General features: G+C 27.1%; 1 protein-coding gene across 2 annotated transcripts in view; it reads left to right on the forward strand.

Moving 5' to 3' along the window:
* The window catches only part of LOC101241823 (uncharacterized), a 130,481-nt gene that overhangs the window by 55,231 nt on the left and 48,086 nt on the right, over positions 1–27,164 (forward strand). For both annotated transcript variants that reach the window (XM_065803668.1, XM_065803669.1), the window contains 3 exons: positions 18,180–19,280; positions 23,168–23,420; positions 23,810–24,008. In XM_065803668.1, coding sequence (XP_065659740.1) covers positions 18,180–19,280; positions 23,168–23,420; positions 23,810–24,008 — 1,553 coding nt within the window. The remainder of the gene's footprint in view (positions 1–18,179; positions 19,281–23,167; positions 23,421–23,809; positions 24,009–27,164) is intronic.

The following is a 27,164-nucleotide window of genomic DNA, read 5'->3' on the forward strand; positions in this document are numbered from 1 at the left end:
AATATCTTATGTGTTTCATATGTAAATATCTTATGTGTTTCATATTTAAATATCTCAAGTGTTACATATGTAAATATCTTAAGTGTTACATATGTAAATATCTTATGTGTTACATATGTAAATATCTTATGTGTTTTATATGTAAGTATAGTTTTGTAACTTTATAGACATAAAGTTACAAAAATTTTATTTTTTTCACAATAATTCAAAAAAATACTGAATAAAATTTTTGTTAAAAAATAGTTGTTTTGCTTCCAATATAACCTTGTGTTTTTAATGTTTTTTAAAAACAATCTTTCGGCAAAATTGTGCTCAGGTACAATAAAAATCTTCATAATAGTAGTACTCTTTGATGAACATTTAAACTTTTTACAGTTTTTAAAAAGCATGAGTAAATGGATAAGTTAAAAAGGAAAACATATTTAAAAAAAATTGCTTGTGCCATTTTTTTTTTTTTGCCTACTGAATATTTTTGCTATGGTATTTTATTTTTGAGCGTTTGAAAGTTTGGAATTTTTATTTAACTATTGGAAGTTTTGTTATTATATGCACTTATATGCAATTCAAAATAAAAGTCTAGATTAAGCAAAGATTTTTGCTAAAAGGACCCCTAAAAACAGTACAAGTTAGCCTATGGTCCGACTTGATCATTTTATAGTAAGTTGATAGAGAAAGTTCAAGGGGAATCAAAAATTCATTCGACTTTAAAATTGAAATTAAACTTAAAATTCCAACTTATCCATGGTCCAAGTTAACAGATTCTACTGTATATTTTAGTTTTTCTTAAGAATATTTATTAATAAAAAAAGTACTATAAAGTAAACTTTTGATTTCAAATAATGTTGATTTTACTTTCTGTGTGTTGTTCAACAACTTGTAAAATAATCTGAGGTTGCACTTCATTATGCGCACACTCTCCGAAATCGCTAATAAGTTTGATTCCTTTTTTTGCGCAATCATTATTTCTAATTGTTTAACAAAATTTTCTGCAATTCAATAATTTAGGAGGAACAAACACTCTTGTGGATTCATCTGGAGCCATTCTTGATTGTTTGTTACTCTTAATAAATTGAAAAGAAGCCAAGACCATATCCCAATTAAAAAATTAGTAAAAATTGAAAAATTTAATGTTGAAATGTTTTTGGTCTTAGGGTAGAAAAAAGTTTCTTTGCCATTGTTGTTCTGGTGAAGTCTGACAAATTTTCATTAAATAAAGATAAAATCACAAGTTTTTTGGTTAAATACTATGGGTGTCAATTAATTGACAAAATCACTGCAGATCTGAGTCATTATCTTAATTCCAGATGCAACAAAATATTTGAAGTCTTTAACTTGAGAAAATATGGAAATCCTCAAGCGGAAAATTTGTATCGAATAAAAAAGATTTATAAACATAGCTATGCGGTGTACCATAATTCGCTCATCATCACATATTATAAATTTATCAGATAAGAGGTACTTTTTTAAAATATATGTAGAATGTGTCATAAATCTCGCATTATGAATTGCACTTGATTTATGAATTTTGAATATTCTGCTTACTAATAGTTTTCCCGCAAGGTAGATAAGAGTTAATAATTCAATTAACTCAAGATAGTCTTCTAATAGAAATGTTTTCTTGTCGAAGCATTTGTAAACCCATTTCAGAACTAAATTTGCTTGATTAAGTTTTTCTGATTTGATTTCAGTTTTGCTTTTTTTGAGCCAATCAAAAAAAGTAAAGTTTGAGTAATCAATATCAGTTCTTGAAAATTTGGCTTGGAAACCTTTATAAAAAATATACATAGTTTTAGTAAGCGACCGGGGTTGATATTTGACCGGGGCCGGGGCCGGGTTTGATAAAACATAGCCGGGGGCGGGTTTGTGACCGGGGCTGCATTACTATTGATATTCCTTATAAATATATTATTGTTATTTAAGATTCATGATATATTTTATATAAAGGTATATGTATCATCTCATTGTCATCATCATCACCATCATCATCATCATCTCTACATCATTATCTCTACATCTTCATCATCATCATACTCATCATCATCATCATCATCATCATCATCATCATCATCATAATATCATCATCATCATCATCATTATCATCATCATCATCATCATCATCATAATATCATCATCATAATATCATCATCATCATCATCATCATCATCATCATCATCATCATCATCATCAAGCATACAGTTGATGATGATGATGACAATGATCATCATCATCATCTTAATCATTGGCATCATTATCATCTTCTCTGATACACACTATAAATATAATTACTACTCTCATACTCTCTCTAAGATCATTGCTTCTTTTCCTATTTTTTACAGACACCACATATCCATCTGATCTACTTTGTTCTTTCTTATTTGTCATTGTAAATATTTTTGAATTTTATTATATTTGTATATATTATTTTTGTGACTATTTCTTATATTTTCTTAAACTTTCATAACAAATTTTAACTTGAACAAAATAAAAAAACAGCAACAACAACAACAACAACACAAATCCAGCACCGGCTAGTAACCCCTGCAAATTGTGTTTGTTTAGCCGGGACTGGGGCCGGATTTGCAAAAACCTCTGTTTTTAACTGGGGCCGGGGCCCCGGTCACTTACTACATAGTATATAAGTAAATAAGTACCTGTTATTAAATACTCGTATAAAAACTGCTATACCGCTACTAAATTCGTCATTGTGACCTATGTCTTAATGAAAAAGCTTCGAATCCCAGTGCAGAATGGCCTTTTTTGGTTTGTTCATCTCCCAGTCGACATGTGCATCAACATAATTTCTTTGACGATGCACAGTTGATACTGACATGAACATATTATTAGGTTTGCCTCCCTTTTTGAGATAATAGTGGATTGAAAAGAACTCATAAACAACATGGGTCTGCCACAGATGCTTTAACTTCTGAAAAATTCGCTGATATTTTAAGTGAGTTTTTTAAAAGCCTATTTCTTTTTTTTTAGAGGTAAAGGAGTAAACTTGGTATCTTTTTGATCTTCTTCATCAGCATTAATTCACAGACTTCAAAGGCACTCAGTTTTTGATCTTCAGTTTACGTTCTACAAAAATCGATGCTCATTCTATCTTCTTGGCATTTTTAACATTTTGAAATACATAGATCGATGCTATCTGTCATGTTAATTTTTGCTACTTTTTGATCTTCATAAAATGCTCTTCTTTCCATATCGGAATCTAATGAACTTTTTAAATTATTTTTTAAATTTCAACTTTGATTTTGTGGTTTATATTTGCTATATAGAGGCTGCATACCAAGGCCTGCAAGACAAGTTCAGCTTACTAAAGAGCATCATAACCCACTTCAAGGGACCAAGAGTAAGTGTGTTTTAGGAAGAACGAAGTAGATAGATATAAGAGTGAAAGTTAGAAGTAGTCAAGTTAAAAAGATAAAGCATATTAAAGACTTTACTTTATACTTTTTTTCTTTATAAAAAACATCTTTATAAAATTTCAATTTTGCTAATTGATTTACCATCTAACTTTTTTTTAAATAAGTTTATGAAGCATTTATATTTTGATTTTCAGGGTTGTACATTAAGTTTAGTAGATTTTTGTGACACAGCACAATCACTGAAGTATTCCATTTTATGATAGTGGGTATTTTGATTTTGACCATAGCACAGTGGGCCAGAATTCAATTTTACTAGACAAAACTAATAACTTGTCATATGAAACAGATTTAAGAACCATTTTTTCACTGTTTACTAATTTGAGGATTACAGTTTCAATGGTGACATTAGTTTTAGTTTTGGGTTGCTATGGATACCTAAATTGCTTAGCAACCTCATATTTTATTAACCTTAACAAATATAGACTGGAAAAAGTAATAACTTTATTGGATTACTCCCATAATTACCATTTTGAGTATTTTATACTAAAAATGTCCACTACATTTGTTTACTATAGATTTTTTATTTGGTTGATATACCTGAAATACCTAGCAACAGTTCATTCTGCATAGTTACTAGCTTCAGTAACTTTTCTTAAGCATCAATGATCTAAACTAGACTAATATTAATGTAGCAGTCTGATTAAAAATTATTTTATGCATTAAAAAAATTTATTACATTTTCAATTACTAATTTTAAGTATTTTTATGCAGTTCCATGGCTCCTTTCATATTTCATGAAACTACTACATAATGCATATAAAAAAGAACCTAAAACTTAAAGCTTTTTGTGTATATAATAATATAAAATTTTTGATTTAAAATTATTTTTCAAACCAAAATTCATATTCTAATATTTGCAAAACAGCATTAGCTTTTTTTTCTCTACCATCTTGGCACAAACTACAACCTGATGCAAACAATAGTTTGTAAGATGAATATGATGCAACTAATGACGTCAATCTTCTTTTCTTTGCTTTAATACTTATCAAAATTCACCTGGAGCCTGCCAGATACTACAGCTGAATAAGAGTAGTGTTTTCTTTTTCAATGGATTTAGTAGAACTTTCTTATTATCAATTACAAATTCAACAGATTGGTTCATTTTGTAGTCATCGTTTGTTATTCTCTTCAAAATGAATTTTAGAGTTTTTGCATATATATCTTTGTCAAAAATGTTTTATGAATTTAGACAGGTTATGATTTGCAGTTAAGTTTATGCCATTTACAACTGCATCCAAAATATTTGGATTAGCTCAGTTCATGTTTTCTTGTATTATATACGAATAAATATCAATATTTTTTATGTTTTATAAAATTACTATAAAAAAATATAAATTTCATTTATAAAATCTTAAAAATAGTTATTTTAAGATGTATAAATAACAAAACAAGTTTGTAACACTAATCTAGTCTTGCTGAGACCCAATTAAAAGAGCTTTTTATTCTACAGTTTAGAAGCATACGGCTTGATAATTATACAAAAATATATACATTTTATAAAAGCTGAATGTTTAAGCTATAAAATGGTATAATAATGTAATTTTTGAAAATGTATTTTTTTTACACCACCTGGCCCACTGTGCATAGGGAGTAACTTTGTGAGGAAACAATGAACTGCTGTTTCTTCATGGCAAAATGATCAAATTATCAAGTTTTAATACATTCACATTTGAGTTGATCTTTTTAATCTTTTTAACTAACAGCAAATGGATGAATTTGCTATTTAAAGAGGACCAAGCTTGAATTTGCTATTCAAGCTTGGTCCTCTAATGTTTGTGATACAAACATTAAGTTACTCAAGGAAGTTTTAGTCCGCATCACCAAGATGATATCATCTATTAGCCATATTGACAAAAAAAAAATGACTGCAGACACTTGAATGCTGCTTAAGAGGAGACACAATCCAGCAATTCAAGATACTCAATAACATCGGCAAAATAAATTTTTTGCATAGAAGTTATCTTAAATAAAATATTTTCAAATGTCAGTAATTGGTTAAAACTTAAGAATAAAATTAAAAATTGTTTTTATAAAATAAACGCTATTTCAAAATCTTTTTTTTTTTTATTGTATTAAAATTTGTAAGTAAAAATTTATTATTTAATTAAGAATTTTGTTTTAGAAGTAACATCTACTTTGTTGTTTTGCAAATTGTTCTGCAGTGGATAATCTATGACACAAGTAATGTCTTTGATGGAGTTAAAATATTCTATAGATAGTTTTCAACCATTTAAAGTGTAAATCAGTTTCTGCTTCTTGTTCTTTGTCAGTGTGTCTCAATATGACTGGTTTCTCTTTCTGCTACATCATTTGACAACTGTCATGTGTTCAGCCAGTTTATAAATCCTTTTTTGAAAACTTGTTTGCCAAAGTTTGCGTTTCGGAGTAAAGTAGTTGAGAGAGTGTTGTAACAACAATTAAAAAATTAAATTAAATTTTAAAAATGGTGGCTTAAAAATGCTTCATATGCTGGCATTAGTTTTTTTTTTGGCAGTAGTTTTTAGGTCTTCAGATTAAAAAAAAATCCAAGTGATGGTTATTGCCATCTAAACACTTAAAAAATTATTTCAGTGTTTAAATGGTTATTGTCACCCATCTTTACAATATATAATAAACTAGGAACTTGAAGTTTCTTGCTGCCTTGGTTTTCACCAAAAAAATTTCTGATTTTCTTGGCTGCTGTGCTTTAAAAGCACCTGGTAAAAAGACACATATTTTCTTTATAAATTTATGAAAAATCATGCTAAAACAACAAAACGACATAATATTTTTTAAAAAAAGTGAAAAATATTTAATGTAAAAAATTATTGTTTAAACCAAAGATAGACATCAAACATTTGAAAGGACAGCTTCCCTGACATGATGCAGGCATGCAATCTATATTATTTCAACTTCCAGAGCTTTTTTAAAATTTAATAAATTCACCATTATGAAGCTCTGTATTGTTAGCTTTTGCGTGGAATACAAAACTTTTGACCTGTGAATGCAGATCACATTTCTCTAATTAAAACTTTCAAATTCAAAAAGTCCAGTCAGTTACACTTACATTGAATTTATGTCTTTACAAATCATGGTTTATAAATAATGGAAAATAATGCTTTAACTTCATACGTATATACTTTTCTTGAAAAAATTGCTGTTGCTGAAATTATTACACTTTGCAAAGTTTTTTTCAAAAAAAAAAAAACTGTGATCATAAAGTCCTCCAGATTCTCTTTCATCGAAATATATATTTCTCTTAGTTGTTTACTGCTTTTATTAAATGATGAAATGAAAATCTAATTCAGAAATTGTAAAAGAACAATAAACCACATTTTAAAAATATTTTATCTAAGTTTGCTTTGCCCGACTATAATTTATAAATAATATAATATAAATAAGCGAATCTATGTTTTTGAAGTTCCTCCTTACCATACTGTTCATTAGAAACATCTGTTCAACAACTTTTAAGGGAACAAGAATGTTTTTTTTTTTTTGAGAAAGAAAAAATTCCCTCATAAGTGTTAAATGCATTGTCAAAACTAATTCATTAGGTGACAATAACATAATAAAATAACACAACAGCACAAGTCTCTCCTACACAGATGACAACTATAAAGTTAACCAAAAAACTTTATAGTTTTTAGCTAACTTTTTGTTTTAGTTTACTATAGAAGAAGTGTTTTTGTTCAAATGAATGTTTTTGACAAAATGATGTCATCGCAACATCAGGTATTCAACATTTTTTAATATTACAAAAAGTGGTTTCCAATGGTGAGTCATCATCAAATTGCAAAACCTGAATATTGTTAGCAACGTTCAGTTTCAGTAAGGTCTTAATAAGAAAATTGATTTCATCTTGTTTGTTATGTTCTGAACAAATTTTGTATGCTCTACCTAAGAAACCTTTAAAAATACCAACTACAATACTCAGTGGAATAGATGATTTCGGTTTTATAAGTACATTTGTAATTGCATCCTTACAGTGTATGGAAAACTCATACTTGTGAAGGAAATAATTGGTTGAAATACAAACATCTAAAAAGTTTGATTGGTGTTAAGCATTTTTGCTTTCACATGTATACTGAAAAGATTTATCTTGTGAATTTAAAAGTGTTAAAAAAGAATTTGCATTATCAAAACTAGTAAATCAAGCATGGCTCTCATTAACGTTACGTTTATAGGTTTTTGGTGCAACATTGATGTTTTATACCTGTGATGTTTATATCTGACATGAAGACCATTATGGACAGACCTATTGGACTAGAGTTTTTTAGAATATATTTTTTTTCTTGCCATAAATAATAAAACTTACTAATGCAGAGATCAATTAGTTTACGAATGTCTACTAAAGATAATTTAGTTCTTTGTACTAGTTCATCTCTATCTTCGTTTAACATATCAATAATCGTAAAAGTTATTTTATCAAGTGGCACTGATGGGAATAAATTAAATAAACCATTCTTTTGCCATTGACACAAACGAGGATGAATTTGTATGAAGTTCAAGACTGACGTCTCATCAATCCTAGAAAATGTGCATTTCTTGAATGCTAGCAATGATTGACTTAAACTTAAAGAAGTAAAAATAAATGAAAAGAAATTGTTAAGGATTGTAGCTATATTGTTTTGATCAGTTGTAACTTTGCCATTTGGTTCTTTCATAGATTTTATTTGATTTTTAACTTTAAGTTTCATGTTTATATATTGGGGATGTCTTATATGTTTTTGATTTGTCTTGGCTTTTTCTGTTATAGATTTTTCATATTCAGTAATAGAATGAACAAGAGTTTTTTTTATTTTTTTGCAACTATTATTATACTTTTTAGTGTATACCAGTTTCAGTCTTTCTATAATAAAGTTTATTTTTATTCTTTATTACCAAGATTTCTTTTTTTGTGATCCAAAATTACTGCAAAGCAGAACAATGTGAATTAATATCTGGTATTTGAAAATTACATCCCTCAATATAGATAGTTTGTAATGTTTCATAACATTTATCAATATTTAAGTTTCTCAAACAACTAACCCAGTAAGTATTTTTGAAATACACGTTTAGTTTGTAGTTACCATTTTTAAAATCCTGTTGAGATAAAGTAAACAAATTTCTAAAAGGACTTAAAGATTCTACAGCGCAATTCCAAGTTAGACATAAATGACCTTGCCTTTTTCAGATACATTATTGTCCTTTGTCAGATATATAAATATAGACTCCACCATGAGGATAAGTTTTTTGATCATGCTTGCAAGTAATATAATTTGTGAGATTAAAAATAGAGTTTTCATTAAACCATGTTTCTGTTGTAAAGACAAGATTTGGTGGTGACAAGACAAGAGTTGCGTTTGAAGTTTGAAGTTAAGGCTCTGCAGCTCAGCAAGTTTCAAGTTTCAGTTTTTGGGCAACTTTGAGAATCATATTTCTTACTTTTTTGTTGTTAAAAACTACTTTTATGTTGAATGTAAACATGTTGCTATTAGATATTTCAGAGGTGGCTTTTGCCACCTTTGAAATATCTTATAGCAACTTTAAGTTCCTTTAAGAGTGAAGTTACCAGTGCTTTGTCTTGTTTGATACGGTCAAGGACTACTAGACAAGATGATGTCATGATATAAAAGTAGTAATATTTTTCTGTTTTCTTTCTCTTTCCTGGATTTCATGTGCATTTGCATTAAGTAATTCTAATTTAGCGTTTGATCTAGTTACTTTCCTTTTTTCAGAAACAACAGAGCTAGAGTTTGTTGGATTGCTAGTGTTTGGTTCTGAAGTTAGTGATGAGATGATACTTACATCTTTGTTAGGTTCTGAATCTTGTTAGACTCTGAAGTTAGTGATGAGATGATTCTTACATGGCTCACTGTTCCTCTCGAGCTGTTACTTTTGCTTCTTGAATAATTTTCTCTTTTTTAAGGTTCATTATTTGTTCACGCAAACTAGTGTATTTCATTTGTCATAGCTGTTTTAAATGCAAGAAACTCATATCAGAGTTATTCATTTTTACTTAAAGCATAAGCAACTGAATTAGCTTTCAGTTGTGTTGCTGACATTTCCAATTTCTGATCAGGTTAGGAGGGCTACCACCCGTTATAATAGTGGATTACCGCATGGACATGAAATGTTTTATATATTAGTTAGCTTATAAACACAAAACTAGGGTTGTTAATATGTTTTTTTACGGGTTTGTGTTTTTTCCATATATAAATAATTAATTAATTAATAGTAAATATAAAAGTTAGCAGTAAATATTAAGTTAACTAATTTTTTAATTTTTTATTGCTCTGTTTTTTTTGTAAGTAAGAACATTGAACACTAATTTTTTTTATTGCTTGTTGCTTCTTTTAAGACATTAATAACATTGAGCACTCTATAACACTGTATAATAATACAAAATAGAGTGTATAATAACACTGTATAATAATACAAAATAGAGTGTTCTTAAAAGAAGCGACAAGCAATAAAAAAAATTAGCAATAAAAAATTAAAAAATTAGTAACTTATTATTTACTATTAATTAGTATTAAATTAGTATTAAATTTTTATTCATTTAAAAATTTTCATATATATATATACAAGTGTGTATATATATATATATATATATATATATATATATATATATATATATATATATATATATATATATATATATATATACACACACACACATATAAATATATATATATTTATATATATATATTTTTTGTTATTCACCTCCTCAAGGCCGAGAAGGCCACTACAGATGAGGAGGCTACTTAATAGTGGTTATAACCCTCTCTCAATTCTATAACTCCGAAACACGAACTTTGACAAACAAGGCCGCTGCGTGGAGAAACAAGTTGAGCGCGGTACAACCAGGGACGTGGTGGGGATCGAACTCGGAACCTCTCACTTATGAAGCGAGCGCTTTACCACTACCCCACTACATCTTTTTATATATATATATATATATATATATATATATATATATATATATATATATATATATATATTTAAACAACTTTAAAATGTATTCTACACAATAGAGTGCTCAATGTACTTAAAAGAACAATTATATATTAGTAGAAAATCACTTAACAAATTTTTTTTATTTATTTTACACTGTGTTTCATCAACAAAGATTCATCAGAAAATTTTCTGATGAATCTTTGTTGATGAAACACAGTGTAAAATGAAAAAAAAAATTTTTGTAAAGTGATTTTCTACTAATATATATATATATATATATATATATATATATATATATATATATATATATATATATATATATATATTTATATATATATACATATATATATATATATATATATATATATATATATATATATATATATATATATATATATATATATATATATATATATATATATATATATATATATTAGGGTGATTACTTTAATACAACCTTGTTTTCCTGTATCATAATTTGAATGAGCTTTCATTTAAGAATAAAAAAAAAATTACATTCAAGGCGATTTGATAAAAAAAACCTCACGCGCAAAATGATTTTAAGAATTTTATTTATTAGCTTTATGGCCAAATTTTTGAAGTCACTGTAAGCAGACACAAAATTGAACATAAGCTGTAGAGTCACATGCATACAATATTATATAGGATCATCAAATGCACAAGGAAGTTAAATGTTCACAATAATGCCATTAGAGAGGATGAATCTCAGTAGGAGGTTGTGCTTTTTGCGGCAGGAGTCGTGCAATTCTTGCATAACTTTGATGGCACACTTGCAGCACTGGTTGCTTCGGGAAATGTTGATTGGAGAGTCATCTAATTTCCATTGGGTTTTCAAGCAATTGAGAGCTTTTGGGTAGTCATTCAGAGCTTCAGATAGTTCTTCAAAATCTTCAATGCGGAACAATTGACTGCTGAAATGATTGAACCGATTTTATGTAACCTAGTCCGGGTTTCTGGCATCACAATAAACACAAGGAGGGCCAGAATGACACGAGAGTTCCAGCATGCATTGCTGGTGTTTGGGATCTGTTTGAAATTCAAGAAAGGGATCTCATTCCTCTCAGTTAAGCGATGGAAGACACGAGTGAAGTGGTAGAGAAACTTCATGTCATCTCTCCAGTTGCCTGTTTCCTTAATCTCAGTTTTACTGTTGCTGAAGGCTGCTTTCAATTTATCATATTTGATCATCAAGTCCTGCACAAAGAAACACTCAATGTTTGGTGATTTAGTCTACCCATGGAGCTCATGGTTCATGACAATGTGAAGAACGCCAAACAACAACGCCTGTCTTCTTGCTGGTATTTACGTTTGTTGTGTTGGCAACAATCATCACAATTGATCCCCACTGGCTGAACTCCTCTAACACATCCTGGAGTCCTTCTGCGATTGTTTGAGCTTCCCCATCCTTCAATTTTAGCGCAGTCAACTTAATTTCCTTAGATTAATTCTTGAGGACCACGACTTGATATTCAAAACCCTTAATGTGTTTGCCAACAAAGCGTATGCTCCACTTCTCCAGATGAAATGTGCTCACCAAGTGTTTCTTCACCTGAGCAGCTCGTGTGTTGATAGCCTTTCGGATTGCTGATTGACATGGGGTTAAGATTTCAATGCCCTCACCAGAAAGCTGGCGGCACACCACTGCTGCTCCTTCGGACGACAGCTTTGAACATGTAACAAGGCATCTTGCAATGCCTGTTGGGTTATGCTTCATTTTACTCATTGATGCTGCATTGTCATCCTCCCAAAGACTGTCTGTACTGTTCTCGAATGAGTTCGTGCTACTTTTGAAACAATCAGGTAGCGCTAAGCTGGTAAATGTGGATACAGTTGCTTCCATTGCCCTCTTTTGTTGTGATGGGTGGATGGTATTGGCACTCAAATGACCAACGTGACTTTTGCTCTCAATTTGTAGTTTGTAGAGGTTCTCATCCTTTTTGCTTAACCATTCGCCTTTCATCTTGGTCATGTTAAACAGTTCATTTAATGAATCAAAGTTTTGTTTTTTTCTGCAGTGCTTGTAGTCTTTCAGAGGTTTTGCTAGTTTTGCATATATATATATATATATATATATATATATATATATATATATATATATATATATATATATATATATATATATATATATATATATATATATATATAATGGTTGATGACAAAAAAATGAGACTGCGTTTAAAAGGGCATAACACCTTTATTTTAAATGATTTTTTTAAAATTAAAAATGTATTAAGTAGAGAATTTTTCGAGCTTTCAAAAGATATATTTAATTATCTTCTATTACTCTATTTCTACGAATATTATCGATTCGACTTTTTACCGATCCCATAAGGCGTTGTATGGCAGTAAAGTCGATCTTATTCAAATAATACTTTATTCTATTGCAAAGTTGATCAATAGTTTCTGCTTGCCAGTTGTTCTTGTATACTTCTCCTTTCAATTGAGACCAAAATTTTGCTTATTGTCCATGTAAAATCGATACACACGTTCACGGACAAGCTCTTGCTTAGATTTGTTTATTTTCATTTTAAATCGTTGAATTTTAATTACTTTTTTTTTAATTTAAAACTAGAATAAATTTGCAATAAAATACATACAAAATATATATATATATACAGCTCATGGTATTAGTACATGCAAATTTAAATTGAATGCAGTCTCATTTTTTTGTTATCACCTGTTATATATATATATGTATATATATATATATATATATATATATATATATATATATATATATATATATATATATATATATATATATATATATATATATATATAATAATTAAAAATACATCATTTAGGGTGATATCAAACTTTAAAAATGGCTCCAAATACATGAGTCAAAATATCACACCTAATAAAGTTTATAAGTTAAATAAATGGCCGTAAATTATGTATTTTCAATTTTACATGTAAATCTTATCATACTATTAAGATGTCAATAACATATATATATATATATATATATATATATATATATATATATATATATATATATATATATATATATATATATATATATATATATATATATATATATATATACATAAAAATATATATATAAATATATATACATAAATATATATATATATATATATACATATATATTTATATATATATATATGAATATATACATATATATATATATATATATACATACATAAATATATATATATATATATATATATATATATATATATATATATATATATATATATAATGCGGTAGTGGTGTAGTAATAGAGCGCTCGCTTCAAGTGAGAGGTTCCGAGTTCGATTCCCACCACGTCCCTGGTAGTACCGTGCTTAATTTGTTTCTCTGCGCATCAGCCTTGTTTGTCGAGGTTTGTATTTCGGAGTTATAGAGTTGAGAGAGGGCTATAACCACAAGTAGCCTCCTCATCTGTAGTGGCCTTCTTGGCCTTGGGGAGGTGAGTTACAAAAAATATATATATATTTATACACACACAGACCTTGTTAAGAAACCATATGATTTTTACACATAAAATGGCGATTTCACGTACACATTAAGCCATTTACGTTACGCCAAAAAAACATTAAAGCAGAAACTAATTGTAAAAACATTTAGCAGTAAATTGTAAAAACATTTAGCAGTAACTAATTGTAAAAACATTTGTGAAATTTTTTTTTAATTTTCTTTTTTAGTTAAAAAAACAGATAGTTAAATAAAACTTTTTCTATTTTCTGTTTTTAAAAATTTTTTGAATTTCAATTTATTTTATTATATTCAATTTATTACTAAATATTAATAAATATAAATTTGTTTTATTAAATTTAATTTATATATTTTTTTTAATTTTCAAACGCTTCGTTTAACAATTTCTTTTTTACTGATAAAATTCCAAACTAAAGAAAAGAAAATTATTTTTAATAAATTTAATTCAAATTACTTTAAAATGTTGCATTCAACTATTTTGCTTATTTATTTATAGTTTCAAATCAATTTTCAAAAATTTTTTTCATCCTGTTATGATGGTTCTAATATACAAAATTGCTTAATGCACTTATAACTGTATATAAATGCATTGCCGAATAAACCATAATCAAGCCTGTGGATAAAATTATTAGATTTATTAAAAATATTTTTGAGAATTTTTTTAGTAAATTTTATATAACAAATTTATGAAAAGATGATTTTTTTTAGTTTTGAAATTGGTTTTCAACAAAAGTTTTTTCTTTATCATTAATTTTTTGAATTGATCACAGAATGAACATCGATCAGAAATGATTAAGTAATATGCAAAGATTTTGTTAAATGTTAAAAAAAAAATAGATAGTTTTTATTTATTAATTGACCGTTAAGAAATTTAACCATAAACAATTGCCCCCTCATTTAAAAAAATAAACATAAAACGAATGTTTTAAGCAAAAAAATAAGTTTAAATAAGATTATCATCTTATTTAATATTTAAATATTTCTTAATTTTGATAATCTCAATAATTTAGTATATTAAGTTATAAATATTAATTATTTAAATAAGTTTTTTAAAATAAGGAAATCTTTTTTTTTCACATACTTAAATTTTATTTATAATTTTTTTTATAACAATATTGTTTAATTTAAAGATTTTATGAATATTTTATAAAGATAAAGACTTACAACGATTTTTAATGTGATTTCAAAATTAGGTTAATCAAATTGAAAACAATGGGGTACTTTAAAATAAGCAACTGACGTAATTAAACTTTTAACGATGTAAACATGTTTATTGAGTAAAGTTACATTTACTGGCGTTATGCTTTTCCATTACGCCACAAAATCTCATAATAAGGCCTTTATATATTTATATATATATATATATATATATATATATATATATATATATATATATATATATATATATATATATATATATATATATATATATATATATATATAAACATATATATATATATATATATATATATATATATATATATATATATATATATATATATATATATATATATTAGGGTGGAGTGAATTTATTTTTTTTTTCAATTCATTTAGCCTGGGTGTGCAAAAGTTGTCTATTCGTTTCAGAAATACTCTTGAAAAATATCAATGCTCTAGGAAATTTTCTAGAGGTGCCTCCAGACCTTAAAATTTTAATGGGTCCTTAATATTATATAAAAAAAAAGTTTTTCAAAAGTATGTCATGTTGGGTCTCAAAAGAAGCAAAATTTTATTAAAATTTCAAAAATAACAATTTTTTTTTTTAAAAAAAAATTTTATTTTATAGTTTATTGCAAAAACCTTTTAAACTAAAAATGAAAAAAGTTTATTTTTTTGATAATAATTTTTAAAAAAATCTTAAATAATAGTTTTTTTATAAAATAATTGTTATTTTTGAAATTTTTATAAAATTTTGCTTCTTTTGAGACCCAACATGACATACTTTTGAAAAACTTTTTTTTATAAAATATTAGGGACTCAATAAAATTTTAAAGGTCTGGAGGCACCTCAAGAAAATTTCCTAGAGCATTGATATTTTTCCAGAGTATTTCTGAAATGAATAGACAACTTTTGCACACCCAGGCTAAATGAATTGTAAAAAAAACTAAAATTAACTCCACCCTAATATATATATATATAGTATGGGAAAAAAAAAATCATTCACTTAAAAAAATCATAGTTTTAAAGATTGCATCAAAAAAAAGAGCAGTCCATTAAAATATTTAAAAGTTTTTTTAAGATATCTTATCAAGTATTGTTTTAAGACTTTATTTGTATATTAGTGAGTTAATTACTTTTCAAACCTATTGAATTTTACACAATTGATCTAATGATGCATAAAATTGACTGCAAAAAAAATAATCTTACAGTTCAAAAGTAATGTCAAATTGATCAAATTCCATGGAAATTAGTATAGAGTGGGGCCTCCTTTAGTCTTGATGGCCTCACTAGATGATTTGGCATTGAGTTGATCAAATTTTGGGTCTCTTTTGTTGTTATTTTATCCCATGCCCTCATTTTAGCTTCTTTCAAGTTATCTTTGCGTCTAAATGCTTTTTGCCAATTTTTTCAAAGCTAACTTGCAACCATATACTTAAAAATTGAGAATGGGATTTCAATTTCGAATTGTTTGCAATTTTTCTACTCAAAATACACCACAAATTTTCTATTGGATTTAAGTCCGAACTTTGAGATAGCCATTCCAAAACATTGACGTTAATTATGTCAAAGTATACCTTCGTTTTCTTAGCGGTATGTTTTGGATTGTTAACCTGCTGGAGTATGAAATCCCATTCTCAATTTTTAAGTATATGGTTGCAAGTTAGCTTTGAGAATTTCACAATACATTGAAGCACCCAATTTGTCATCAATAAATGTAAATTTCCCCACTTCTTTTCAACTCATACTACCCCAAACCATCACATTTCCTCCTCCATGCATTACACTACCTTGCAAACAACTCAATTTATAAGCTTCTCCTTTTTTTCGCCACACTATTTGGACTCCATCCGATGAGACGAGATTGTACTTGACTCATCTGACCACAAAGTTTTTTTTCCAATATGATATCAACATTTTTTAAGTACTTCAATGCAAATTCCAATCAATGTTTCAGTTGTTTTGAAGTTAAAAAAGGTTTATTTTGAACCACTCTACCTCTATATCCTTGTTCTCTTATACAATTTTGGAATGTTTGAGGAGTCACTGTGATGTTATGATCTTCTTGAATTTTTAAAGCTAATTTAGCTGCCGAAACAAATCTATTTTTCTTCACATTAATGATGACATTAATAATATATTTCGATCAATTGCACTAGTGGTCTTGCGTTTTTGTCCTCTACCAGCCACACTAGCAATAGTTCCAATCAGATTATGCTTCTTAACAAATGAGAAAATGAAGGTATACTTTGACATGGCCATCTCAAAGTCCAGGCTTGAATCCAATAGAAAATTAGTGGTATTTTTTGGACAGAAAAATTGGCAAATGAGCATTTAGAGGCAAAGACAACTTGAAAGAAGTTAAAATGAGGGCATGGGATAAAATAACAACAAAAGAGACCCAAAATTTGATCAACTCAATGCCAAATCATCTAGTAAGGCCATCAAGACTAAAGGAGGCCCCACTCGATACTAATTTCCATGGAATTTGATCAATTTGACATTATTTTTGAACTGTACAATTATTTTTTTTGCAGTCAATTTTATGCATCATTAGATCAATTGTGTAAAATTCAATAGGTTTGAAAAGTAATTAACTCACCAATACACAAATAAATTCTTAAAACAAAACTTGATAAGATATTTAAAAAAAACTTTTGAATATTTTAACGGATTGTTCATTTTTTTTAATGCAATCTTTTTTTTTTAAGTGTACGATTATTTTTTTTGCATACTATATATATACATATATATATATATATATATATATATATATATATATATATATATATATATATATATATATATATATATATATGTGTGTGTGTGTGTGTGTGTGTGTGTGTGTGTGTGTGTGTGTATATATATATATATATATATATATATATATATATATATATATATATATATATATATGTATATATATAGAGAGAGAAAGAGAGTATATATATAAATATAAATATATATATATATATATATATATATATATATATATATATATATATATATATATATATATATATATATATATATATAAAATAAAATTAATAAAAAGTATAAATATAACTGAACTATAATTACATAGTTCAGTTATATCTGAGTTATATATATTTTTTAAAGTTTGTTTTTAGTTATGTAGACTTAGAGCTTATATAATATTTATATATTAAATTTTTTCTGTTATTTATAAAATAGATCTATCCAAGTTGTTCCACAAAATACATCAGATTGCATTACATTTTTCAATGAATGGTTGATGCCTTATTTTGAAAGTACAGTGCATTACAAAGATATTAATAAAATGTCTTCTTCTATTATTGCTTCTATGTTGCTTCTTAATAAAACTATGACAAATAGTGCACAAGTGTCTGGTATTTTAAATAAGTTGATACATGGTGCAACATCACTTGCAATAGACTCCATGAATACTCTCTACCAAGTTTCTAATGCACTTGACCTAGTAGTTATGGCAGGTGACAAGTTTGGTTTAGACCGAAGTACTCGTAGTATTGTTACATTGTCGATATCCAGTTTTCTTAACCTTGCTGATTTATTTTCAAATGAAGGATTTAGTTTAGATGAAACATCTTATTTGCCAATTTTTAGGGTAATATCTAGTAATACTAAAGTAGACTTTGATGATAATGGTAAGCGAAAGCGCCGTTCAGTGGAAAATCTAAATTTGAACTTATTGAATCACCTCTATGAAATAATTTTATCCACCACTTTGCCAGGGGAACTTGGAAAGGGATTAGAAAGCAATTACATTTTTACCAGGTTAAGACGAAACACAGGATCTCTTTTAAATGGTGATGTTCAAGTGGGGATGTGTTCTGTTTTTTCAAATATCTCTGAAATTTTAAAATACTCTGATCTTTCACAAATATTAGAGTGTTCTCCTTTTAATCCTTTTAAATTTGAAAAAGGATCTAAATCAATGCTCACATTTTCTTATAAAAATGCAAGCTTCACAGAACTACCTATCAGCAATCTTAGTAATAAAGAGCAAATTTTGTTAAATATTCCTGCACAATTAGACACTTCAGTTTCAAATTCAAGTTTTATTATTCAACCGAGTAGGGTGTACATCTCTAAGCTGCCCTTATTTGAAAACATTTCCAATTTTAATGAAAGTGCAGTTAATGTGTTATTTGACATAGTGGAGTATAGTGGCAAAGGAAAAGTCTATGTTTATTTGTCAGAAAATGTAAATTTGACAGAATCTAATAAACCTATAATATTAACTTTTGGTGTAGAGGATAATATCAAAGCCAGAAGTATATTTTTACCTGGAAAGTAAGTTTTTTATGATTTTTTATTGATCTTTTTTATAAATTTTTCAAACTTTGTTTTTTTTTTATATGGACATTCTTTTTTGTTTGCTTACTTTAAATTAATTTTTAAATTCATATATTTTAATTTTTTTTATATATTTATCCTTTTTCAGCTTTTAATGATCAGATTTAAACTTGTTTAACCTTTTACTTGTTTGTAAAATATATATGGGTTATTCCATATCAAATCACCTAGTTTTTTGGAAGTTCCCCAGGGTACCATCTCAAATTTGCTTTAAACTTTGACCACACAAAGTTCTTATAAAAAAATGCAATCCAAAAAATTTTAGCTTGATTAACCAATTTGTTCAAAAGTTATGATTGAATTAAAAATGACCAAAATCCTAAAAATTTGTGTATCAGGAGCTTATAGCAATTTTTGACAAACCATAACTTTTAAAATAAAGATGGTGATCATCTGAAATTTTGTAGGGTAATAGTTTTTCACCCAAATAATCCATTATTTCAGTTGTTTTTGACTGATTTTTTACAGTTTTTGAGTTATTGTACCTTAAAGTTGCTAAATATTGCAATATTATAAATATTTTTCAGAACTTTAACGTGTTACAGTTTATTACTTACTTACAGAAAGTGGATTTTTTTGTTACCGTTGTGTACTTTGGGTCACCACTTGTTAGAGTAATCAAAATTATGCATTAAAAATTAATTTAGCACATGCAGCAGCCTATTGAAAAATCACTTTTTTTTTAAAATTACGATAAATTACATTGACTTTGCTGGCATAGAAAGTAGCGTAAACAGTAGAAATAAATTATGAAACTTTTTAATGAGGTTTGAGGTTCTATTTATAGACAATCACCAAAAAAAATTTAATATAGAATTCAAATCAGTATTATAAAATATGTATATATTTTTTGAAAAGTCATTAATTTTTTAAGGATTTCCTAATTAGAATTCTTGTATTAAGGTTTTTTTTAATAGAAAGACCTCTTCAAGTTGTCATGGAAATAGGGGTGGGACTATATATATGTCCCAACAGTATTTTCACTGTTTAAAGTGATCAAATTTAAAAGTTTTGTAAACAAAAAACTGTTTTCTAATAAAATTGATTTCAAATTTTCATGATGTAAGCAACTTGGATAAGTGAACTGAGAAGTAGATGTATCAATACGCTATCTACTTTTTACACCCCCCCCCCCCTCCACTCTTTCCTACTACCACCAATCGAAATAATATGTATAATAATTTTTTATTTTAGTTTTATTTATATGTATAATAATTTTTTATACATATTTTATTTTTATTTTTTTGTTTTAAATGAGTAGCCTTATGATTAAATGTCCTAAAGTTTAAATAATTTTGTTCAATCCCCCTCCCCACCCTGGTTATCAAAATGAACAGCAATCAATATAAAGACATGCACCAATTTTTTTTATTACAAAGCAACTAACTAGCCGACATTAAATATAAAAACAATAAAAAAATACAAAGAGTGTATAGAAATAATATCAAAAGTTGTGATATTCTTTTATCTGCAAATAAAGGCCTAATTGTATCTACCTACTAATTGTATACAGTCAGTGCAGTGCACAGAGCAGAATATGCTTTTTTTATTAGAAGATTCAGGTAAACTAAGTGGCCGATAAAATCAGTTTGTTACTTTAGAATATTTAATATATGAATTTCTTATTGTTCGATCTATGAGTCTAAAAAACAACCTATGCCAGCATTTAATATTTTTTCAGTCTATGCCATAAATGGAACAATAAAAATTAGCTTTGTCAATTCCTCCCATGTTTTTATTGTAATCATTTATAGCTTTTAAATATTTGAACATCTTTATGGAACTATCTTTTTGTTTTTATTTAATATGTTCTTCTTCAGTTCTGTGGTAATTTGAAATTAAATAAACACCCTTATTGCCCATTTATATGCAAAAATATCAAGTTTGGAAAATGCGATTATCTCTTTTATCATCTTTGTCACTCAATAAACCAGTTAGTTAAATATTTTCTATTGGATCTTTTTGTTCCACAATATAATACATTTTGCAGCAGCAAATACTTTGCAAGTGAAACACAAGAAATAATTTTCAAAAAATACTTTATGGTTATTTTTAAATAAGTCATTTATGAGATACAAAATAACTTTCTCATTAAGACAAAGCATTTAGGTATATTTCTTTTTTTTTTAGTTTCATTATTCTTTCCTTGATATATACTATATTTTGAGATAACCATCTATATCAGCACATGCCCATATTTATAACCTCTTTTGATAGGTTTCATGGGGTTATACTGCTTTAAAGAGCTTCTCTCTTTAAATAAGACCATGCTTTCATCAATACTCATATACTTATTTGGGTTCCAAAGTTTCATAAAATTTTTATTTAATTTGTTAATAAAAGGTATTGTTGTTGTATTATTGTAACTATATTTTATATAGTTTACCTTCATTGTTAGAAGGAATATAATTTTTATTGCTCAAATAAATGTTCTTTAATGGTTGTGAAAACTTACTTCTTGAAAGATAATTTGAAAGGAGTGAAACATTTAGGTCAAGAGAATTATTCCAATAGCACTACAAAGATGGTAAACTATGGTAACCCATTAAAATATTAATACCTAAGAATACAAATAACTTATTCATTAAAATTAAAGGCACTTTTTTTGTGTTTTTTGGATGATATACTTAAAAATAGTCTTTCTTGTCATTGCAATCAATAAAATAATCACTGACAGGTCCTTTTGGTAAACATGTTAAATTATCTTAAATGTTGATTTAAGTTCTGCTTTATTTTTTGTCATTCATGTTTTCCATTGATATTTAATTGTTGGCAATAAGCTGTATTACCTTTGTTATTTAACATTTTTATTTAATGTTGATTCAACCTCTAACACTTCTTCATACATTAATGCAAATTTTTTTTTATAGGTAAATTATTAACTTCAAAGTCAAAAATATTTTCATCACTTTCTTTAATATCTGTATAATATCTGTATCAGTTAAATTATCTAAAGGTATATCTTCTTGCATTATCAATGCAGCCACTTCTTCAGCACCATTTTTATTAATCATTAGTTTCTAAAAACAATAAAATTTTCTCAAAATTTGAAGTTAAAAATAAATTAAGTTTTTAAAATAAAAAATTTATGACAGAAAAAAATTACTAAAAATTAGCTGTCTGGACATTTAAGTCCTAGCTATATTTATCAATTAACTGTAGTTCAAAGGATATATAGTTAAAAAAAACAACTTTTAAATGTTTTAAATTATAATAAAAAAATGTAAAGTTCGATGACTTTTAACAAGGCTGTAAAATTTTGGCCACAAAAAACATCACTTCAGCAACATTTAAACGCATCCAAAATCTAAAATGATTTAAGAGAAAATAATTTTGTAATTGGATACAGTTTTTCAATTTTTCTGTTGGTTGTAAGATTAATAGACAAGATTGGCCGCTAACATTTTAAAGACCAGCAGGTGAAACTATATAAGTTAAAGTTTATCTGTCTGGATTTCTATGTTCCATTGGTATCGAAAGAGTTAATAAAACACTAAATAAGCTTTCAAATCAAGTTTCCATGCTTTGTAAGTTTTTTTAATTATTTTAAAAAACAAAAACTCATTTTCTTTTCTTTTTACCTTCCTTTAAAATGTAAATAATCTTGTCAAACTTGTTAGGTACTCTTAATATACAACAATGTTCCAAATATATACAACTATTATAAATATATACAACAATATTACAAATATATACTACCATTATAAATATATACAACAATATTACAAATATATACAACAATATTACAAATATATAGAATTACATTACAAGTATATACAACTATATTACAAATAAATACAAATATATCATAATTTTTCATTTAGTAACTACTCTTTGAGTTCTGTTTATTATTTGGGAATTGAGCATGACTTTTCCAACAATGTTTCCTTAAATGTATATGTTTATACAAGCCACTGTCTGTATTGGAACACAATGCAATACATTTGGGATAGTACAGGATGCATTCCAACACAAGATTCAACGCCAAGCAATATTGTTTGCAAGTGTAATCACCTTACTTCATTTACAGGTTCTTTTCGACTGCAACCAAATCCATTGAACTTCTCATTACTACAGGTAATTAAAAAATATATTAAAAAATAAGTTTGATAATTTTTTTTGTTTGACTTGTAAGCATTTGAAATTAAAGTTTTATCTTGGTTCTAACTTTTCATGTAATATAAGTTTTATATTTGGTGGGCTTGGTAAACTTGGATGAGTTAATAAGTAATTTAAAAAAAAATGGAAATATTACATTAGCAAAGTATAGTTCAATCAGTATAAATCTTGAGTGAGCTTGGCAAGTTTACGTGGTAACTTGGTGTTAGCTTGGTGTAACTTGATGGACTATAACGAGTGCATTAAGAATTTAAAAAAATTAAAATACTTAAACTTTTTATGTTTTTAATTGTAAAAATTTTATTTGTCAGATTTCTAAAATAAAAGCTTTTCATTTTTTTAAATAGAAATTAGACATCCAAACGAATCCTGTAGCATTTGTTACTTGTCTTTGTGTTGTTTTACTTTACATGATTGGTTTATTTATTGCCTACCGATGTGATAAGCATGAGCAGAAAAGAGAACATATCATTCCGTTTATTGGTGGCGATGATGGGTTTTATCAGTATGAAATTCGATTTAAAACAGGACCATACCCATTTGCAGGTGTGTTTTTATAGTTTCTAAATTTTAAAATGTAAAAATTTTTTCAAGTTGATTAAGTTTTTTTTTTTGTATATATATTTCCCTTTATTTTAATATTAACAAGTTGTTAAAAATGTGACCCGAAGGATTTTCTTTTTTTGAATTTATTAAAATAGTTAACTGCAGATATAAAATTTGTGTTAATAAAATAATTCAACATTAAACTAGTTTTAAATATATTTTTTATATTTAAAACTGCAGCCCTAGGAATTAGGAAAAATGAGGTCAGCAATAATTTGCCAACTTTTATCTTTTAAAGGTCGACATCAGGTCGACAATATTTAATACAAAGCACAGTGGGCCAAGATCAACAAGAAATCATAACTCAGTTAGGGATTTTAGACATAACTTTTAGTTGTTTTTAGAAACAGTTTCTCCCAGATTTGAAGCATTAATTAATTTAAATGTTTGTTGTGTGTTAGACCCCTTTTTATAAACAAAAAAAACGTTTATTTATAAGTATTTTATCAGAAATCAGAGTAAAAGTATGCAAAACTTAAAATTAAAATATTTTTTCTGGTATAGAGCTCTCTATAATTTTTAACGTCTTTATTTCAACATTTCTGAGCTGAGAAAGAAGATCTACTGGTACTGGTTTATTTCTTACAACTTGAGTACCATGAATTAGAATTTTATGTATGATTTGAGACATTGGGAATCATGGGTACAAAGAGCTCTGCTGTTTCTTTGGTATATTTTTCAAGTTCATCAGCGTTAATTTGATGTTTGCATAATAAAACACAAAGAGTTATGTAGAAACGTTTCATGAGATTTTTTAACTAAGCCAAGTATTTCAGCAGATACCCTATAGCAGGCCTTGTTACGAGATTTCGCTGCGTAGCGAAAAGGCGTAGCGCATTTCTAAGTAACTCAACTCAGCAAATATATTTTGCATCGTTAGAAGTTATATTGCGTCACTAGCGTCTTTTCAAGTACCGCATTGTAATTAAAGTTATTTTATTAACGCGTTAAAAATCATACAAACATTTTTTTTTTTTCTCACTATAACAAAAGTTACAAATAAAATCTAAGTTTTTTTTTTTTTTTTTTTTTTTTTTTTTTTATTAAACTCCTCAAGGCCGAAGGCCACTACAGATGAGGAGGCTACTTATTAGTGGTTATAACCCTCTCTCAACTCTATAGCTCTGAAACACGAACCTTGACGAACAAGGCCGCTGCGCGGAGAAACAAGTTGAGCGCGGTACTACCAGGGACGTGGTGGGGATCGAACTCGGAAGTTCTTATTAAAAAAAATTTTATTTTTATTTTTTTCAAATATGAACTAAATTTTATTTTGAAAAAAATATTTTTTTCATGAAACGTAAAATATTTGTTTATTTTCTTATGATTTTATATTTGGTTTTTGGTTATTTTATTAACTGTTAATACATTTTTTCTTATTTAATTTGTGAACTCTTTTTAATAATGTTTTTAAACAATAAAGTTTTTTTTTGTTATTTATCAGTTACCGATAACATGTTCGTGATCATAATTTATTTTCATAAATTAAATGAACGTCATCAAAACTTTACGTTATTGAATTAACAATAAACAAAATATCTTATTAATAAAATATTTACATCAAAATAAATCGTGCATTTTTTAAACTTATTATGACTTAAAAATAATTTTTATATCTAAAAGGAATTTATATATTTAATTCCTTAAGATAAAACTTAAAACACTTTTTTTTTAAACTAATTTTTAATAACAAAAAAAAATTATGAAACAAACTGTTTCTTTAACAAAAAAATCTATTATTTTACAATTGCGGTTAAATGCTTTTACTTACGACTTTATTTCTTCTGAATAAATGTCACGTTAACGGTAATCAAAAAATAATTTAAATATTCTAAAAGATATAAGTTTTTGCGTAGCGCAAAACTGCTGAACGTGTAGGCAAATCGCCTTTTCGCAAGCAAAATGCGAGCTGCGTAGCGCTTCTTAACAAGGCCTGCTATAGTTTTGGAATATTTTTTGTGTTGTGTTTCTATCATTTGTTATACCTGAATCGCTGCTTTTTGGTACATCTGCAATTAAACCTAAGTGATCTTTCATCTTTTGTGGAAACTCAGTGGAAACCGTATTAGAGATTTTTGAAAAAGCAACAATTATGTTGTTCATATTTGAAGTGGCAGTCCAAAAATATTGCATACTTGAAAAGAATTACTTAAAGACGAAACTATAGTAGCCACTTTTACATCAATAATTGTGCATTCTAACTTATGTTTGATAAAATAGGAATTAAAGACCTTTGGTTTCAAATTATTGTTCTTGAAGAGAATATATTCTTGTGTTATAACAGCACTTTCTTTTACATATTGAAATTGTACTTGACGGCAGTAAAGTGTAGAGGATGGGTTTTCATTGGTCCATAGTGATTTGTGAGGTTCTTCAGTATAAAGTTTAATTAAAACGATGCAGGATAAAAATAAAGATTGTTTCTCATCATAAATGATAATTATTTTGTCTTCTGTACTTTGTTTGTATAATGATTGGCCGGTTGAACCATTAAATCATATTTTATGTATAAAGAATAGGATGGATTTCTAGGAGCTTTTACAGATTCATTGAGTATTTTTAACAAACTGTATGTAGTAAGGTCAATAAGGCTCTGTAAATCAACTGAGGCTGGATAATTAGTAGTTTATATTCCACAACAACTTAAGTCCCTTACTATAAGTTGGATACAATTTTTTTCCTTTAGAAAGTGCTCCAACACGAATTGTTTGGTAATTGGCTTTGCTAATTTGGCATTCCAAAATCAAAGCTAATACTTTCTCTCCAATAAACTCCAGTTTTCTCCAGTGTTGCACAGTAATCTCTGGACCACTGCGCAAAGGTTTTACTATAAACCATAGAAACAAGGCCAGCGATTTTTTGCCAACCTTAAACACTTCTAGGTTGGTAGTTAGGTCGGCATTGATAAATGCCAACCCTAATTCCGAGGGCTGAATCAATTTTATCAGTTGCTTAAAAAAATTTCAATTATTTTCAAAAAAGATTCAATCATTTCAATAACTTTTATTGTTAATATTTATGCTTTCATTTGAAATGTTAATGAAAAAAAAAGAAGTATAGAAATATTTAAAAAATAAAAATAGAAAGAGAATCATT

The sequence above is a fragment of the Hydra vulgaris genome, chromosome 08 (genome assembly GCF_038396675.1).
Source record: "Hydra vulgaris chromosome 08, alternate assembly HydraT2T_AEP".
Classification (NCBI taxonomy): domain Eukaryota; kingdom Metazoa; phylum Cnidaria; class Hydrozoa; order Anthoathecata; family Hydridae; genus Hydra; species Hydra vulgaris.